The sequence below is a fragment of the Mus pahari genome, chromosome 10 (assembly GCF_900095145.1).
Source record: "Mus pahari chromosome 10, PAHARI_EIJ_v1.1, whole genome shotgun sequence".
In the NCBI taxonomy this organism is placed as follows: Eukaryota; Metazoa; Chordata; class Mammalia; order Rodentia; family Muridae; genus Mus; species Mus pahari.
In genome coordinates this window covers 94,264,609-94,285,143 of record NC_034599.1, presented here as the reverse complement: position 1 = coordinate 94,285,143, position 20,535 = coordinate 94,264,609, and the positions used below count along the sequence as shown (strand labels likewise).

At 44.4% G+C, this 20,535-nt stretch overlaps 1 protein-coding gene across 2 annotated transcripts in view; it reads left to right on the top strand.

Moving 5' to 3' along the window:
* Positions 1-20,535, top strand: part of Pccb (propionyl-CoA carboxylase subunit beta) — a 53,363-nt gene that overhangs the window by 23,597 nt on the left and 9,231 nt on the right. For both annotated transcript variants that reach the window (XM_021206031.2, XM_029543449.1), the window contains exons 7-9: positions 10,769-10,877; positions 13,812-13,932; positions 14,862-14,943. In XM_021206031.2, the coding sequence (XP_021061690.1) occupies positions 10,769-10,877; positions 13,812-13,932; positions 14,862-14,943 (312 nt within the window). The remainder of the gene's footprint in view (positions 1-10,768; positions 10,878-13,811; positions 13,933-14,861; positions 14,944-20,535) is intronic.

The following is a 20,535-nucleotide window of genomic DNA, read 5'->3' as shown; positions in this document are numbered from 1 at the left end:
AGTGCTGGGATTAAAGGTGTGCGCCACCACACCCAGCTCCTGCCATGATTTCTATGTGGGCAGAGCGAAAGGACCTCAGCCAGCTGATTGGCAACATAGTCACCCTCGTCAGAGAACATCTGACTGAATAGATGAGGGTTTATTTCTGGGCTAGCTGCTCTCCCTCACTGGCGTATACTGTTTTGCTTACCATTAAGCTAGAATAAATTTTGAAATCAAAAAGTGTGGGCCAGGTGTTGTGATGCACACATTTAATTCCATTGCTTGGGAGGCAGAGAGGCAGGTGGCTCTCTGAGTTCAAGCCCTGTCTACAGAGCAAATTCCAGGAAAACCAGGGCTGTACAGGGAAACCCTGTCTTGAAAACTTAAAAATAAAAATATAATAATAATAATAATAATAATAATAATAATAATAATAATAATAATAATAGTGAGACCGCAAACTTTGTGTTTTGTCTGATTATTTTGGCCATCTGCAGATCTGTGATGGTTCTATGTCAGTTTTAGGCTGGGTTTTCTGTTTCTGCTTTTAACACCCTCATTGGGGCGTAGCTTGGGGACACATTGACTCTGCTTGTTGCTTTAGATGGCATGGACAACTGACTTAAGTGTAGCTTCCAGTTGTGGTAGCTCACACTGTAATCTCAGAACTCAGGATGCTGAGACAGGAGGATTACGGCAACTTCAGCAGCAGCCTGCTGGGCACAGAAAACATTGAACTGCACAGAGCAATGTGATGTGCCATGCCCCTGTCTCAAAAACAAATCAGACAAGACAAAACAAAAAAGTGTGTTAATCGCGTTGATGTTTTCAGCCTCTAGCCCTTAGTTTTACTGTGTTTGTGGTTTGTTTCCTTTGTTTTTCTAGCTCTTTTCTTCAGGTAGCTTTAGGTTTAGTTCCCCTGGCCCCCAGCCCACCCCACCCCCCAAATTCTTCAGTTGTCATTCGTTGTGCAGTGTTGTGTAGTGACTACCGTCTGCCCCTTGTGATGCTGGTTTGGGAGCTAAGGTTTATCTGGTTTTCCATCACTTATTACACCCTTTGGAGAGACCCTTCGGGACCACTCAGATCTCCTCTGCACCCACTGATGTTTCTAATGCAACCCTCAATGGCTGCATACGTGGCTGTCGGAAGAGCCTAGGTTCTTCCTAACCCACTTGTGCTTACCCTGGGCACAGTGGTGCTTGTTGCAATCCCAGCAGCAGGGCCTCAGTGCCAGGCTGGCAAGGTGGCTCAGTGGGTACACCACTTGCCTTGCAGGCCTGAGTTTGATCCTCGGAACCCCCGTGAAAGCAGAGAAGTGACTCCCATAGCTGTCTCAGACCTCCACGCACAAGTGTCATGGTGCATGTCCGCCAGGTCCCTCTCTCTCCTTTTCTCTCACATGATAAGAAATAATGACCCTACTCCTTCCCCAGCCTGTATTTTTTTTAAAGATTTATTTATTTCATGTATGTGAGAACACGATTGCTCTCTTCAGAAGAGGGCATCAGATCTCATTACAGATGGTTGTGAGCCACCATGTGGTTGTTGGGAATTGAACTCAGGACCTCTGGAAGAGCAGTCAGCACTCTTAACCACTGAGCCATCTCTCCAGCCCAGCCTGTATTTTTTTAATTATAATTATTTTATGTGTATGGGTGTTTTGCCTGTATATGTGTGTATGCACCATCTGTGTGCTTGGTGCCAGTGGAGGCCAGAAGACTGTGTCAGGTCCCCCGGGCACTGGAATTACAGATGGCTATGAGCTGCTGTGTGGGTATTGGGAACTGAACCCAAATCCTGTATAAGAGCAGTCAGTATGTGTGAGCCCTGAGCCATCTCTTTCCCCTGTGTGTATGTTTTATCTTTTCTGGAATATAATGTAGTTGGAATCGCCTCATTACTGACTGTATGGAGTCTCTTCAGACTGGCTTCCTTCCCTAACTTAGTCTTACACATTTAAGGTTCCTTACTTTCCTGGCATGGTAGTTTGTGTCTTAGTACCAAATACTATCTCGTTATCTATATCCTTCAGGGATTAGTTTTTCTCTTTACTTGCCAAAGAACTTCTTGGTTCCTTCTAAGTTTCAGCAATACTGCTATAGCCGTCTGGGTCTTGTGTGCATTGTGGATGGGCATCATCAGATGGCTTGGGTAAATGCCCAAGGATGCCCTGCAGAATCAGGTGTTGAATACAGCTTTAGTTTTAGAAGAAGCTGTGAGACTGTCTTCCAAAGTAGGAACCTCACCATGCATCCCCAGGGATTGGACCCAGGGATTGAACCCAGGGTCTAGCCCAGGCATGCACACTCCACAACCCCTCACCTTAAGCCAGACAAACACTCTGCACCCGAGCTCTCTTTCCTTGTCTAAGATCCGTTGACGTCGTGAGCTTGTCCCTAGACTCTAGGGTTGGTTGGTTTCATTGGTTTGGGGGCAATGCAATCGCTGTCTTGACTACTATATATTTAGCATGTTTTAAGATTTATATTTATAGCCAGTCGTGGTGGTACGTGCCCTTAATCCCAGCACTTGGGAGGCAGAGGCAGGCGGATTTCTGAGTTCGAGGCCATCCTGGTCTACAGAGTGAGTTCCAGGACAGCCAGGGCTACACAGAGAAACCCTGTCTCGAAAAACAAACAAACAGGGCTGGTGAGATGGCTCAGTGGGTAAGAGCACCCGACTGTTCTTCCGAAGGTCCAGAGTTCAAATCCCAGCAACCATATGGTGGCTCACAACCATCCATAACAAGATCTGATGCCCTCTTCTGGAGTGTTGGAAAACAACTACAGTGTACTTACATATAATAAATAAATAAATCTTTAAAAAAAAAAGAAAGAAAAACAAACAAACAAACAAACAAAAGATTTATATTTATTTTATTGTGTAAGAGGTACATGTGGTACATGTGGTCTGCATGTACGTGTGTACTGTGTGGGTTCAGTGCCCACTGATGCTAAAAGAAGACGTCAGATCCCCTGGGACTGGACATAAAATACATAAATGTAATTAAAATAAAACTTTTAAAAAGAAAACACATATTTCACAAGATGGTTACAAGTTAAAGCCAGAACTGATTTCTTAGAGTCATCCAATGTAAATAAATCCATTTTACATATAAATCTAAGAATTCCAGGAAAGTATTCTGAAGTTTATTTCAGCGTTATTGGAAACATAAAGCTGACTGTGGGTTCCCATGTGGGAGCATCACTAGACTGGGATCAATTCCCAGACCCCAGGGGCCACAGTCTCCTGCCGACGGGTCTAGCCTCAAGCTCCCTCAGTGTAAATGTACAGCTTCCTTAAATAAAATCTCCAGTAGCTTAGAACAGGGCTCCTAGGTCTGATAAAAGACGGGGAAAGCATTAATCCTGCAAGGCACTTTCGCAACATTTGTATGTTTATGAAAAAATGCTGTAACTGAAGTCCTTACCATTGTAAGATTGTTGTCAAAGTGTGGGTCACACACAGCCTGTTACCCCAGGCATGTCCTGTCACCATCCTCAGTAGAAATTAAAGAGTCAAATTAGTGGAAAGCAGAAGGTGCTCACTGTCCACATTTGGAAAGGGGACAAGGAGATCAAGGGAACCCCGAAGTCAGTCGTCAGTCCTGAAGGGAGACTAAAGTTTAAACAGAGGGATGTATGCTTCTAATGTGGTGTGGTCCCACCTACCACAGTCACATCCTCCTCCAGCCTCAGTCTGACAGTTCTGGAAGAACCTGTGAGGTCATCTAGGGAGACACGTTCCCCTCTAGCTGGTGGCCGTTCCTTCTCCAGATGAGATTCCCGGGGAAATTCTCATTTCTTTAGGGTCCATTGTTTCTTTAGACCAATATATTGAGAGATTCACGGACCTGTTTAGATTGTCTTCATTTCTGCTAGGCCTATAGGTCATTTTATTATCTTAGAATGTCAGTCGCAGCCCGAGAAAGGGACAGCACCAGACTGTTGACAGAGTTTTTCAAGTATTTTGAAATTTATAAAACAGATGTCTAGGTACTTTGCTTTTGGTGTTTGTGACAGAGGCCAGACGAGCCATCTATCAGAATGCGAATTTTAGCCCAGAGGGAAGATCCTGTCGATTAAGTATTCCTCTGTGGGAATTATTCTAGATATTGTGGTGGTATAAAACTTCAGAATAATTTTCCATGATGGATATTTTTTCTGACAGGAACCTATGATCCAGCAGTCTTCCCCACAGGCTGACAGAGCTGCCCAGCCTCTGTTTTTATTGCCTGGTATTGTAGGATGACTTCGGATCTGGTCTTGGTTTGGTGCCTAGGGACCAGCTCAGTGTGGGGGTCTTTTTGAAGTCCTTGGTCCTCCTGGGTCAGACTTGTTCTGTTTGTTTTGCCTGGTGGTTTATTCAGTTTGGCGGGAATGCGAGGCTGCAGGACTAGAGGTGTGTTTCAGGCGCTGGGCCATTTATTTCCAGTCGCTGGGCCGCCTCAGCTTGTGTTTCCTCTTTCCCCTTCTCTCTGTGCTTTAAGGTTTAGCAGTTGCTTCTAATCAGAGTGCAAAGCATTGTTGAAACACTGCTGTTCTTTGGCATATCTGAAGACAAATTCTCACTCCCTTTATCACCCCACACTCTTGGAGATATCCAGGTAGCTCCTCGGGTGTCTTCCTCAGCTGCCTCCTCCCCTCGGCTCTTTGTAGCCTCTACAGTTACTTTCCCTTCTAGAGCTGCTTGCTGTTGCGGTTCCTGATCGGTGCCATCTCAGAGAGTCACCTTTCCTGCTACCACATTCTGCCGCTCTCTTAGCCCTTGTAGCTTGAAAACCCTTACTTCAGAACACTACACTATAGCTACCATGGGGGGTGGGGGGGGACTTTAGGGATCTTCAGCAAATGTGCGCCCTGAGTCCAAGCGTGTATTAGGGCAGCTTCGGTGTTCATTATGAGTGGCTGCTGAGGGGATGCTAGTGTGGAGGAACCCCACCTCATGCACTGTAGTGTCCAAATCGGGGAAGTTTTCACAGCTCCTGGTTAAGGGGTCCCCACTCTGTGTATCTAGCGTGGAAGCTGCACACCGTCCTGGTTGCTGCTGGGGCTACCCTGAGCAGTTTAAGACTTAGAAACTAGCTGCCCAATAGCTTCTCCCTGACCTGTGGGGTGGCGTGTCAGCTTTTGAGGAGGAAGCTGTGCCCTTGGGGTCCCATCGTACTTTGGGGGTTACTGTCTTCAAGTACTTTATCCTCTCAACAGTCACCACCCTCTCTGGCTGACTAGTCTCTGCCTGGTCCCTGTTAGTCTCAAGGTCTCAGGCTAGACCTGAGATGTTTAGAAATGATCCCAGACCGGACCATAGGAAGATTTCTGGTGGTTAGATAAAGGCCAGCACTCCTCAGGAACTCGTGAAACAAGTTCCAGTCTGCCCCAAGAGGTCATTTCTCTTCTGACAGAAGGGACATATGACTCCACTGAAATATACCTGTGGCTGCAGAGCAAAGCCCAGGTCGGCCTCCAGCCTCCCCGAGTCCCTGCTCACAAGTACTCTTTATACATTTCAAAGTCCATACCCTGAGTACTTTCAGCTCAGACCCCCACTCTCTTTATGCCCCCCACTTGTTATGTTCCCCCACTTGTTATGCTCCCATTCTCTATGCCCCCACCCCACTCATTATGTCCCCTACTCTTTATGTCCCTGTCTTAGTTAGGGCTTTACTGCTGTGCACATACATCATGACCAAGGCAACTCTTATAAGGACAACATTTAATTGGGGCTGGCTTACAGGTTCAGAGGTTTAGTCCATTATCATCAAGGTGGGAACATGGCAGCCAGCAGGCAGCAATGGTGTAGGAGGGGCTGAGAGTTCTACATCTTCATCCAAAGGCTGCTAGTGGAAGACTGACTTCCCGGCAGCTAGGATGAGGGTCTTGAGCTCATATCCACAGTGACACACCTACTCCAACAGGGCCATACCTTCTAATAGTGCTGCTCCCTAGGCCGAGCACATACACACCATCACAAGGCTGAAGAGGTGGCTCAGCGGTTAAGAGCATTGGCTGCTCTTCCAGAGGTCCTTGGTTCAATTCCCAGTAACCACATGGTGGCTCACAACCATCTATAAAAGGATCTGGTGCCCTCTTCTGGCATGCAGGTGTACATTCAGCACAGAAATTATACACATAAAATAAAATTCACACCATCACAATCCCCTACTGTTTGTTTCCCTTCATTCTCTTTATGTCCCTCACTCATTGTGTCCCCCATATATATCCCCTACTCTGTATGTCCTCTACTTTTTATGTCCCCGACACTTAACGTCCCCACTTTGTATGTCCCCCGCACCTGCTATTCTCACTATTCTTTCCTGTAATTTAAAGTAAATTTTGCCTAAAATCAGTACATCTAATTCTTTTGGCAATTGTTGGCCAGATAAATCTTTCTCCATACCTTCAAAGTGGGAATTTTAAAAAATAATATATGTAATTGAATCTTATCGGTGTGTTTTAAAATTCTTTACAACAAAAAATTTAAAAGAGAGCTTTTTGTTTATTTTTTGTTTGTTTGGCTTTTTTGTTTATTTGCTGTATGTATGTCTGCGCATTGCTCTCAGATACCAGAAGAGGGTATCAGATCCCCTAGATTCGGAGTTACAGATGGTTGTGAGCTGCCCCACATGGGCACTGGGACCCAAACCCAGGTACAATGAAATAGCAGCCAGTGATTTTAACGGCTGAGCCGTCTCTCCAGTGTTTTAGAAATTTTTATTCTCAATCTGGAGTTCCTACTCCACCTTAGATCATTTAGTTCCCAGATAAAAGACACATAACTTTTTATTATTTACAATAAGCCTTAATCAGCACTAGAGCTGGGCAGATACCTACCCAGCTGTTAAGATCAATTTTCCTATCGATAACTCTGAGTTATTATTTGCTGTGTTTCATCTGAGCTGCTCTTAACTCCAATTGGCCTGCTTTCTTGGCTGCTTTTCATGGCTTCTCTCTCCTCCCTCCGGGCCCCACCCTTTGTGGTTCTCCTCCAACCCTAAGCCAGGGAACCCTAGACCCCACCTATGTCTCTTCTGCCCCACTATTGGTTGTCGGTGTCTTTATTCACCAATCAGAAATAACTTGAGATGCAAGGCCACATAGCATCACTTGGGTTTAAGTGGGGACTCTCATTTCTGGGGCAACCAGGTCTTGGGGGCGGTACTTAGTGTTATAATGCATAGTAAAAGACCAAACCTCAACACTCCAGCCCCATAAAGACAGCTTCTTGCCTTGAAGTCCAGGCTGTTTGCAAATTTAAGATCTTTGAATTCGCTGGGCAGTGGCGGTGCACACCTTTAATCCCAGCACTTGGAAGGCAGAGGCAGGCAGATTTCTGAGTTCGAGACCATCCTGGTCTACAAAATGAGTTCCAGGACAGCCAGGGCTACACAGAGAAACCCTGTCTCGAAAACAAAACAAGACAATCTTTGAATCACGGTGTTACTGGTAATTGAGGTTTTAGCTGCTGTTTCAAGGTTCATAGCTTCTTATGCAAGAATAAAATAAGGGCTCACAAAATATTAATGTAACATCACTCAAAGTAAAGCAAAGATACAGACCAGAAATACACTGTTAAGATTGACAGCGGATTGTGGGAGTGAATGTACTGAAGACCTCCATAATTGTTTGGGCTTTTATGGGGTTCAAGGGAAGGAGGAGTGTGTTTCCTAAGGGGTATAGTTTGGGTGGTTCTTTATTTTAAAAAACTTTTAAGAAGGTTTATTTTATTTTCTATGTGTGTATAGTTTAACTTGCATGTATGTCTGTGCACAGCATGCATGTAGTACTTAGGGTGGCCAGAAGAGGGCAGCAGCTACCCTAGAACTGTGCTCTTAACCACCTAACCATCTCTCCATTGCCTGGTTTTCTGTTTTAATTAACAAATATAGTTCCACTTTCAGAAGGCATATACCTCTGATAATGAATTTGATTTTAATCATGTGCATGACAAATTATGCAGAGGCATAAGATGGTAAATGGGAGATTTTCCCCCAAAGTTTGGTAAGCAAACATGATTGCCTTAGTGTGCATGTATCCACAGATCTCCATCTCCAGCTTTCTTCTCTTTTCCTTTTTAGACAGGGTTTCTCTGTATAGTGCTGGCTGTCCTAGAACTCACTCTGTAGACCAGGCTGGCCTTGAACTCAGAAATCCGCCTGCCTCTGCCTCCCAAGTGCTGGGATTAAAGGTATGCGCCACCACTGCCTGGCTAGTTCTTTTCTTTTTAAAATTATTATCAATAATATTCTATTATTACTTACAAATCAGTGTGTATATAGTGGGAAAGGCCTTACTGGTATGATTCTAAACAAGGACACAACATAGAAGTCACACAGACACACAGACAGACAGACACATTGTAACATTGCATGTCTTTCTGTTATCTCCCAGATCCTGGGTAAATTCATATTCCAGCAAGAGCCTTAGAGCTGTTGATGAATTTTAATGAGGAACATCTTGATAAACAATAACAGGAAAACGTTCTCAGAGAGCTAATGATCTTTACACGTTAACTCATAATTGCAGCTTTAAGTGAATGGTCTATCTATTGGTGTCTTTTCATTGTCCCTTGGGTATACTGTAAGAAGCAACGTTTGACTTTAAAGGCTCAACCTCGGATATCTGTATTAATGAGATCACTGGTGCATGGCCATTGGCCTCGTGATCAAGCAGGATCAAGCTGACACAGTACTTGCTCTTCCTAATGTGTGGGCATCCCTGGATAGATTGGGGTGATCAACTGCTCTAAAGCCTATACCAAGTGGGCTGTGGTGATGCAGGACTTTAATCCCAGCACTCAGGAGGCAGAGGCAGAGGCAGACAGATCTCTTGTGAGTTTAAGGCCAGCCTGGTCTACAGAGCGAGTTTCAGGACAGCCAGGGCTAAACAGAGAAACCCCATCTCAATAAACAAACAAAAATAATTAATAATCAATTTAAATGTAGCTGCAGGTGGGAGTATTCAGTCTGAAAACTGAAGTGTTCTCCTTTTAAATATTTAATTTTGGTATTTATTTTATTTTATTTTATTTTGAGACAGAGTCTTACTATGTAACCTAGCCCTTGGCTTTCCTGGAACTCACTATGTAGACCAGACTGGCCTTAAACTCATAGAGATTACCCTTGTCTCTGGCTCAAGGGCTGGGCTTAAAGGCATATACTACCATGCCTAGCTTGGTCTTTCTAAATTTATCAGAACTTATAACCTAGAGAACTTTAAACATAAAATAGCAGCAAACAACAACAACAACAAAACCCCCAGACATTTAAAGTGGTAGTATCAGGCTAGTCTTTCTTCTTAGTTTGTCAGTGTCAGTGGAGAGAACTAACACACACACACACACACACACACACACACACACATTCATACATGCACACACACCATCCATTAACAACACAGACAGAATAATACGAACTGATGATTTAGATAGGGGATTTACTGCAGGTTTGCTTATTTAGTAAGAGACTAAAAATTTGAGTGGTCACTTAAATTATGCCAAACTGTGGCAATTAGTTATGGAAAATCTACAGTATTCATGGATTCTTAAGATATTATATATTTGTTTTTAAAAATAAGAAAAATTTGGTTGAATTTGAATGTAGGACATGGCTACAAAGAATTGTGTCAAAAGAAAAATGTTTGTAAGAGAAAAGATGTTTAACATATCGAATGTCTCTGGAAAGACAGATGAGAGCCTGAAGTGGCCACTTTTCAGGATGGAGTTTGGAGATTTGGAAATCAGAAATATAGACTTATTTTCCATTGCGTCCACTTTTGCATAAACGTCTTACATAAAGTAGAAGCTGCATAGTAAAGTCTGGCGTGGTGGTGCGCACCTGTAATCCTAGCACTTGTGAGGCAGAGGCAGGGGGATCTGGAGTTTGAGGTCAGTGTGGACTTCATAACCAGTTACCATCTCAGCCTCTCAGTCAGCTGTCTGTCTGTTTCTGTCTCTCCCCCTTCCCTTCCTTCCCCTGCTCCCCTCTCAGTCATACCTGAACACTGGCTAATGGGTTTTTACAGAAACAGTCTCACTTAAGGTAGTTCACTGTGCACCATCTTTGTGCCTCAGTTTCTTCATGGAAGTGTGATCTTGTAGGAGTTTTTAAAGGTTTTAATGATAGAATCCCGAGAAGAGCTATAAAATAAGTATATGAACTCCAAGTCAGGGCGACCTGTGACCCTAGGTTTGCCACACTGCAGGTTAATGTTCTGAGACTAAAGCAGACAGCCGTGTTCTTCTGAGAATAGCGTGCGTCTTAGTCAGTATTCTGTTGCTGTGAAGAGACGCCGTGACCACAGCAACTCTTATAAAAGAAAGCATTTAGTTAGGGCTTGCTTACAGTGTCAGGGATTTAGTCCGTGGTCATTATCCAGGGAGCACGGCAACATCCAGACACGGTGCTGGAGACGGAGCTACATCAGCTACATCGCGATCCACAGACAGTAGGAAGAGAGAGACTCTGGCCTCAGCAAGGGCTTTTGAATCCTCAGAGCTCACTCCCTGGGACACGTTTCCTCCAACAAAGCCACACCTCCTAATCCTTTCAAACAGTGCTACTCTCTGGTGACCAAGTATTTAAATCTGTGAGTCTCTGGGGGCCCTTCTCATTTAAACCATCACCGTGTGGCACAGAAAGCAAGTCTTCAGCCTGTGGGTATCCAGACTCCTAGCCACTTCCGGCCACTCTCCTCTGTCTCCTCCCCTACCTTTGCGGTCTCAGCGCATGAGCTCTGAGTAGCTATGGTAACTTGATTTTGACACTGTGGACATCTGATTTCAGGACACGTCCTACCTGTTTATCACTGGCCCTGAAGTTGTGAAGTCTGTTACCAATGAGGATGTCACTCAGGAGCAGCTGGGTGGCGCCAAGACCCACACCACTGTGTCAGGTGAGAGGCGTGAACCTGACCCTCCTTCTCTCCACAGGTGAGAAGGCGGCATTGCCGTGCAGAGTGGTGAAATTTATTTTTAAAAACTACCACTTCACCGACAGCGCTTACCCAGGAAGACTGATTTACATCCACAGAAGTGGTAGGCAGACCGCAGTCTCAGACTTAAGTGGGAGGCTATTACTAATTAATATCCCACACCCATACCCCTGGGCTGCTCATGTGCCAGGCTAGCAATTCTCTACAGCCTCTCATTGTCTGTAAAGTGACATTGGGACTGTCTTGGTGGTCAGTCTAGGTGTGATTTATACACTTTCAGCAGAGCTTGCAAGGGAACGTTCTGGGATGCTATCTTGGGACCTTTACTTTTGGCTTTGAGGAAAAAGTTATTTCAGTCACACCCTACTACTGCACACTGAGGATTCTAGCTGCCGGAAGTATATGCAGTCGTGAGCCAACTTTATTTCTGGGTGTCTTAGTTAGGGTTTTACTTATGTGAACAGACGCCATGACCAAGGTTAACCCTTACAAAGACAACATTTACTTGGGGCTGGCTTACAGGGTCAAAGGTACAGTCCGTTATCATCAAGGTGGGAGCATGGCAACATCCAGGAAGGCATTGTTCAAAAGGAGCTGAGAGTTCCACATCTTCATCTGAAGGCTGCTAGGAGAAGACTGGCTTCCAAGCAGCTAGGATGAGGGTCTCAAAGACCACACCCACAGTGACACACCTACTCCAACAAGGCCACACTTAATTGTGCCACTTCCTAGGACAAACACATCCAAATCACCAAACTGTGTATTTGCTAATTTTGGACAGTTCATATAAGTGGGGTCATACAACAATGCTGTCATTTAAATTTTTTCACAATGTGTATTTATTGTACCAAATGTTTCCATGTCTACCTTTCTGTGTGTGTCTACTGGGTACTTTGTTCATATCTATTCCATTTCCCTCTCTTGTCTCTCTTTATTGATTTTTTTTTTCTCTGCTCAGACTATCTCTTGTCAACTGCCGTGCCAGTCGTGTGTGTGTGTGTGTGTGTGTGTGTGTGCACTACATTTTGTATGAATGTGACAAAGGGGACACCGCATTATCCATGTGGGGGTTGGGGAACAACTGGTGGGAATTGGTTCTCTCCTTTTACATGTGGGTCCGTCGGATCAAGCTCAGATTGTCTGATTTGGTCACAAGTGGCTTTTCTTGTTGAGCCATCTTAGTAAGCCATGGTATATGTTTTTTGAAAGTCTAGATTCCACAGAAAACATTTTTTGAAGGGGGATGGGCATAGGAGGGGAGGTATGAGGAAGTGATATAATTATATTTTCAAATTTAAAAGCCGTTAGTCTTTTGTGACTGGTTTCTTTTACTGGTATACTTTTTACATTTATTTTTTGTTTTGAGACAGTGTCTCACTGAGTCTCCTGATTGCCATGGAACTCACAAGGAGATAAGACCAGCCTCTCACTTACAGGAACTGTCTTTCCTTTGCTGGGATTATTGTCTTGTGCCACTGTACCCAGTTTGTCGTGTATTTTTAAACTTTGTCGGTGACAAGCTTTTGTCACATATGATTACTCCATTCCTTTCAATGGAATAATTGTCTCATGTATAGATGTATAACTATTAATGAAATTACTTATTTTAGAGATAGGATCTCTCTAAGTTTCCCTGGCTATCCTTGAATTCTTAATCCTCCTGCCTCAGCTTCTTGAGTGCTAGGATTACAGGTGTAAGCTACCATTCACTTTTTTCATTCTTTTTCCCCAGTAATGGAGACCACACCTAGGTCATGTCTTGTTTATTATGGTTAGACATTTGTGTCTTCTAACATATATATGTTGTGCTTATGACATAATATCCCCTTATAAACATTATCGTGGGAGCTTTTGTATGACGGTTTTATTTCTTGCTGGCACAGGCCCAGGTATGAGAGGAAGAGCTGTTGATCTTTTTGAGGATCTGCCAGACTGCCTTCCAGAATGCTGTGCCAGTTTATAAAGATTTTTTTGAATAATAGGGTTCAGTCTTGTTGCGAATACTCCTTTCTCATTTATCAGAGAGTCAGCGAGTGCCTGTGTGTGAAGCATTGAGCTTGGTGCTAGGAGTGTGACTCTGGCGACAACATGGCAGGCAATATACGATATGACGACATCAAGTAGTGCATCTGAAGTAAAATGGTCTGTGGGAAAGAACAGGTCACCAGATGTTGGATTGATGAGGTTTTAGCCATGGGAAGGGCAGGGCTTACCATGAGGGTGCTATATGAATGGGCTTAAAGGGCTTCCCTGTGACTGTCAAGGGAGACGTACCCGGGCATGGGCGATTGCTTATGCAAAGCCATGGGGTTGAAGAGGGATTGGCTGCGTGATGGACAGCAGGGAGGGTGACTGGTGTGGTTTCACACACCCATCTCCCTCTGGCATCTCTGAAGATGGAGATACTATGGGGCACCACCTTACTCAGGTGGTCTGAGTAAGGCAGGCCCGGAAGAGTTCTGCTAGGCCCTTGCTTGACTGGTTTTTATTTCCAAACACTTCTAGAACTAGACTTGACCCCTCACCAGGGCCTCCTTTCCCTCCACCTTTAGTAAGCCCCACTGTGTACCAGGTACCTTTCTCAGTGAGGCGGTGAGCAGCTGTGGGGGAGCTGGTGTAGAGTCGTGTCTCACTGTTTACAGAGCAGCGAAGTATGGAGCATCTTCCCCTATTGTGCAGAGAACGTGAGGGCATGGGCTGGCAGAGAAGCACCACAAGGCAAAGAATAGGCTCTGACAAGGGGTATGGGTGCCCATCCTGGGCAGGACCGAGGACAGAGGACAGAGCTGCCAGCTTGGTTGGTGGCAGCCAAACTGGAGAAGCCCGTGAGCATCTACATACATCATCTGTTGGTGACATCAGACCTTGGACCTTTCATCCTCTCTGTGTTCTCAGGTGTGGCCCACAGAGCTTTCGACAATGACGTCGATGCTCTGTGTAACCTGCGTGAATTCTTCAACTTCCTGCCTCTCAGCAGCCAGGACCCAGCTCCCATCAGAGAGTGCCATGACCCCAGGTGGGTGGTAGTGGGCTTACCATTCTCTGGCTTTCTGGGCCTCTCTGTCCTGACAGGGTCAGTTTGGAGTAGGTTGTGGAGTATGTCCACAAGGTCCCAGCTGTGGTGAAGATGGGGGCATCTGGGGACAGGAGCAGTTGTTGGTGATTTCCTTACTTCTCTAGTCTCTAATGGGTCACTCTGGGGGCAGAAGAGACCACACAAGATTTTGCTAAGACTTTTGAGTTGTCTAAACATGGAGATGGAATTTCCAATCTTTTCCAATCTTGATAAGGAACAACCTAAGTGATGTAAAAGCATGCATGTCCTTAAGGAAATGTGTTTGTGTGCACTGGCGGGCTGTGGGCAGTGCGTTGCTGACCACCTCGTAAGCTGCTGGCTTCTCCAGGGAAGTGGACACAAGCTCTGTCTTGATATCGCCACTGTGCCGGAGAAAGAGCCACGGCACAGGTATGACGTGTCTTCAGGGATTGCATCCCGCGGGCCTGCAGCTTTGCTGCTTAATGGGGCTGCGGCTGGTTGGCCTGCTGGGGGACGAGACCCATCCGTTTCTTGGCTTTTTTGTCTTAGATGCTGCAGGAAGTTAGAGGGGAGTTCCCAGGCTTTGTCCTGTTCTCTACAGTGTCCTTTAGAGACCATGCTGTGTTTCCAGCATACGATACATTCTGGAAGAGCAAAGGCAAACAGAAGAACTATAATCAGTAGTAATCTCTCTCTCTCTCTCTCTCTCTCTCTCTCTCTCTCTCTCTCTCTCTCTCTCTCTTTTTCTCAACTCACACATGTTAGAATTGCACTCAGGTCTGTTTAGTGACATGGTGGCGGGCAGTGAGGACACATTACACAGTCAGTGTGCTGTTTCCTTCGTCTCCTCCTGAGCTCCCACAGGAGGACAGTGGTTTCTACACTCACTCCATCTGCTTCTTTTCTAGTGACCGTCTAGTTCCTGAGCTGGACACAGTTGTCCCTTTGGAGTCAAGCAAAGCCTACAACATGCTGGACATCATACACGCAGTGAGTGCCCTGTCCTGTCTTGCCTGCCCTAGCTCAGCCTCAGCCACGGTCATTGTGTGTGTGCTTAGTGGGTCGTGTTCGGCTTGGTCTCAGTGTTTGCACAGGTGGAAAATGCAGTGGTCAGGGACCACTAGACAGGATGCTCTGGCAGGGGCTGGTGGCTGTGACAACTTGAGAGCTCGGATAGACTTGAGGGTTGGGCCCGCAGAGAGAGCTCAGGGACTTTAGAAGGCATAGAGATGCACAGAATTGATGCCATATTCAGGTCTGGAGTGAGGCAGGGTTGGTCCTGTTAGGTGATGCTGTTGGGTGCTTCTGATCTGGTTGCGGTGTCTTCCTGGAGAAAGAGGGGTGTGCATGAAGCCCAGGACGTGTGTGGGGTCTCTTCTTTGGTGCAGTCATGCCCTGGTTTGAACAGTGGAGGCAGCTGTTGGGCTCTGGGTGCATTTGCAGGTGGCAGTTGTCTTCTGCACATCACTCTGCTCTCTGCAGCTCTTGCTTCTTGGTGGAATGTCAGCGGTTCTGTGGGCCCAGCCTGGCCTGGAACCCGTGACCTGTTTCTACTCCCTTATTCTTGGAGTGTGCAGGAATCAGCAGACATGGTCAAGCTGCCCCTTCTCATGGCTTCATCTATATCTTTGTAATAAATCTCATTGTCAACTCCAGGGGAACATTCACAAAATATTTTGAATGAAGGCAGAAAGAAAACATAAATTTTGATAGAACAAAAAATTACAAATAATTGACTGGTATGGTGGCTCAGCAGATATAAAAGTCCCTGCCACCAAGCCTAATGACCTGAGTGAGTGCGCCCCAACACCTCATGGGAAAAAGAGAGCTGACTCCCACAAATTATCTTATATATCTCCATATATAAGATGTGGTACGTGTGCATATGCACACACACACACACACACACACACACACACACACACACACACACACACACTGTAAAAGTAACTGTTATTTGCCCAAAGTAATTGTCATCTCTGAGACTTATTCCTCAATAAGCTCACCCTTTCTAGTTCTTTCTGAACTCTGGCTGGCTGGTTTAACTCAGTTGTTCTGGCTCAAACTCTTCTCCAGCCTGACTGACTCAAACTGGCTTCTCTCTGCATCTGACTTTTTGTTCTTCTTGACCTCAAACTAACTCTAGCAATCTGCTCTAATAGTCTAGCTCCTCCTTATTCTCTGGCTTCAACTGCTTCTACTGGCCTGCACTGAACTGCACGAACTCAGCTCCACTGTACTGACTCATTGAACTCAGCTCACAACCATCTTTAACTCTAGCTCCAAGAGTCTGATAATCTTCTAGCTCCACAGGCACTGCCTGCATGTGGCAGGCACATACATACATGTGGTACACATACTTACATGTACACCAAACACCCATACACATAAAATAAAAATAAATCTAAAATATCTGAAAGTTATAAACAATACTGTTCTAAACTAGAGATTCTTAACTACTGGAACAAAAGTACCCCAATACCTGGGAAGAACTGTGTTAGACGGCTGCTAGAGGAAGAAGGGGGATATGAACCAAATGCAGAATTCTAACACTGAAGGAAAATACTGTATATCAATAACATTGAAGGAAAACACTGTGTATCAAAACTTCCGGACTGTGCTTCAAACACTGACAGAAGAATCTGTCTTGAAACAGTAAAAGTGGCAGAAATGACTAGGCAAACTTAATTTTCATTTTAAAAGCTATAGGGGCCCTTCCGTGGAAAATACCCTAAATATATCACAGCTACAGACAAATGAAAAAAAGGTTGATGGAGGAGGTGAGTCAGGGGTGCACTTAAGCCCTTTTTTTTCTTAGCATGGGTTAGCATAAAATGCCAGTTCCTCCTAAGTTCATAATTTGAAGGCAGCCTGAATAAACACTTCTATAGAACCAGGCACATTTATACATAAGTACATGAATCGCTGGGAATGTGCTGCAGAAGCTCCAAGTGGGAAGAGTTGTGTCTATAGAAAAGCTGTACAGCTACAACAGTGAGAGACATACCAGCGGCGTGGAACTGAGGAGCTAGAAAGAGACCCAGGAGAGTTTCAGTGGATGATAAAAATAGATTCATGCCCAGGAGCAAGGTTGCTTTTCTTAACAAAAAGACACTGTGACAACTGGAGGGCCACTTGGGAGGAAACAGACTGTACATCACATGGCAGAGGGGGACAGCTGAGCATGGTGCTGCAGGCGAGGTCCCAGCACTGCAGAGGATGAGGCCAGCCTGGGTGATGAGTTAGATCTTGTCTACAAGAAAACAACAAGGTAAAAAACAAGCGGGTCAGAATTCCATGTGAGCAGGAAATCCATAGGAACACCACACAAGAGACAGGTATGTCACTCTATGATCTTAGAAGGTAGATACGTGCTTTTGAATTGTGTCTCAAATCTACTTCAGCTAAAAAACAAAAACAAAACAAAAAAACAAACAAAAAACCCCAAAAAACAAAAACCTATTTCCATTCTTCATAGAAGAACGTATAAGAGCCAAAGGACAGAAAACTGGTAGAAAATGTTTCCGATAGCTGAAAGTATCAATATCAGTGATGCAAATTCATACAAATCAAGAGAAGAAAGATCAAACTTAATAGAAAAGTCATGTAAAAATAAACCCTTGAAAAGACAAAAACAGAATGGCATATGAGAAAATATTCAAGTTCACCCATCATGGTGGAACTGTGAGTAGATGGCTCTCTTGCCATTCAAGTATAAGACCTGAGCTCAAAGCCCCAGAACCTGTGTAAGGCTGGACACAGCTAGTGCTCCCGATTGGAGCTGGAGCCTGGAGAATCCCTGGAAGCTCATGGACTGGCTACCTGGTATACACAATGGCCAACTGCAAAAGATGCTGCAGAAACAAGCAATTCCCTGAGTTGGAAGGCAGCCATGGCTTGAAGAAAATGAGTTGCACTGAGCTATTTCTTGTATGTCAAATTGACTAGAGGTCAAGTTTGAATGCTGTCCTTTGGCAAGCCTGTGAGAAGCAGTCCCTCTCATACACTGCTGATAGGGAAAGCTGGCAATATCTAGGACCAAGGAAATAGTCCAGAGGTTGCCTTTCTTGGAATTTGTCCATCATGCATAGTCCCCACAATATGGAAGCATAGAGATGTTACACCACAGTTTGTAAGCACAAGATGTAAGCACAAGAGGGTGAGAGGGTGTCCATGACCCGATAGGACCTAATTGTCAGGAGTGAAGAGATGCAGTCCCCGACCATGCAGAAAATATCAATACCTCCTTGCTGTCCACGTAAAACACAGGAGATTGTCACAAACATAAACACAGACCAGAAATCCACTTAGAATGGATGATGGATGGGAGAGTTACTTTGTATAGCTGTGAGCCGGGTTACTGAGAGGGTAACTAGAAGGAAGGAAATTAATTCTGCCTCATGGTTTCATGATCTTTTTTGTTGTTGTTCTTAAAGATTTATTTATGTATTATATGTAAGTACACTGTAGCTGTCTTCAGACATTCCACAAGAGGACATCAGATCTCGTTACAGATGGTTGTGAGCCACCATGTGGTTGCTAGGATTTGAACTCAGGACCTTCAGAAGGGCAGCTGATGCTCTTAACTGCTGAGCCATCGCTCCAGCCCAATTTCATGGTCTTTATACAGACAATGCGCTGAATTGACTCATACAAAGGTGGACAGGAAGTGGTGTGCTGGGCACATAGGAGGGTTCCAGACAAGTCGTGTCTCCAGTGAGCCATTTTCAACAGCTAGGTCCCTCCTCCCACCTTTCCCTGTCACTGATGCTTATTATACTAGGAAGGGATAAATCTGCTGTTCAGGTCAAAGTACTTAGGTCTAGAGCTCTACAAACACATTCATAGATACCCATCGAGGTGAGGTTTGCTAATCTCGTACATGTTTATTAGTCCAATCAATTTAAGATTAATCATCACAGTGTGAGTACAGTCAAAGGGGTGAGAGAGACATAATATTAATATTATGATTTGATGATTTAAGGACAGAAATAGCTGTAAATAATTGTTGAATTCATGTTGAAGGACTTGTGTTTCAATAGTTATGTAGATTGTCAGTCTTCTAACCATTTTTTCTGAGTTTGAAAAATAAATGTGTGTTTTGAGGATCATAGGAGTCAGAATTTTGTTAGATGGGGTATGGGGATGGGGAGGAGGAGAGTAAGGGCAAACTAGAAAGCTAGAGTGAACTCAGTGCTTTAGACTAAAATTGTATATTTGTGGTAAGTCACAGTTTCCCTGTAGATGTGTGTTTACTATCTAGTTCGGTTCTCTATAACATATTAGACATGAGGATACACACTGATTTTTTTGTTTTGTTTTTAAAAATGGTTTGCCTGTAGCTCTGGCTGTCCTGGAACTCACTTTGTAGACTAAACTGGCTTCAAACTCCACGAACCACTTGCCTCTGCCTCTCAAGTGATAGATGAGATTAATGGCATGAGCCACCACCTCCCAGTGACACACACTCTTAAATGTGAACTCTAGCCTTTGCATAAAAGCCTGGTTACATGGCTGGGCAAGAAAGAAACAGAATTGAGCCTTAAATTCCAGAGGCTCGCTTTAGGACCCATTAAAAAAGAACAGACGCTTTTTTTTGAAGGGGTGCTAATGGGCTAACATGGACAACTTGGACATACAATAATGGCCACAAATGTTCATAATCCACAGCACAAAACTATCTATAAATCAAAGTAATAGAAATTAAAAGGCAATGGTGTTTCCTACAATAGAGTGTTGGCTTATAAATGAAGAAGAGAAATGGGAATTGAGAAGTTAACATTTAACAACTGTCATAGCTGCAAGGGAGTCAGGCAAGAACCAGTAATCTTGTGAAATTGATTGGTTGGGGCACTTTTTTGAGATAGGTCTCTCTCTATATATAGCCCTGGATGTCTTGGAACTCACCATGTCAACCAGGATGGTCTCAAACTCACATAGATCTACCTATCTCTGCCTACTCAGTTCTGGTATTAAAGGCATGGACCACCACACCTGACAGTAGGCACCAAATTTTTGATGCGATTTTGATAAAGAGAAGTAGAATATTCATTATAATTTGATTGGAAAAACAGTTGATTTGATTGAAGAGAACCTAAACAGGTCCCACGATTACAGGACAGATTGACATCACTTAATGTGAGTCACTTAGAAGTTACTGTGGTGTTCTAAACATGAGGAAATCACAAACAAACCTGAACAAGAAGATGCTCTCCACGTGGTGACTCATTCAGGTGTCATGATGGACAGGAATACTGATGGGTGAAAAAGTTAAAGGGTCTTCACATTTGTGTGAGATGCTGTAGTGAAAATTAGCATTCACTGACATTGTCTGCTTTATAGATCACTGCTGCTATATCTGGGTGTGTCCTTGTCCTTAGACAGTAAGAGACTGATAAAAACCTTACCTGTAACTAGTCTTTTATTATTATTATTATTATTTTCTTTATTTACATTTCAAATGCTATCCCGAAAGTTTCCTATACCCCTCCCCCCATCTCTGCTCCCCTACCCACCCACTCCCACTACTTGGCCCAGGCCTTGCCTTGTGCTGGGTCACATAAAGTTTGCAAGACCAAGGGG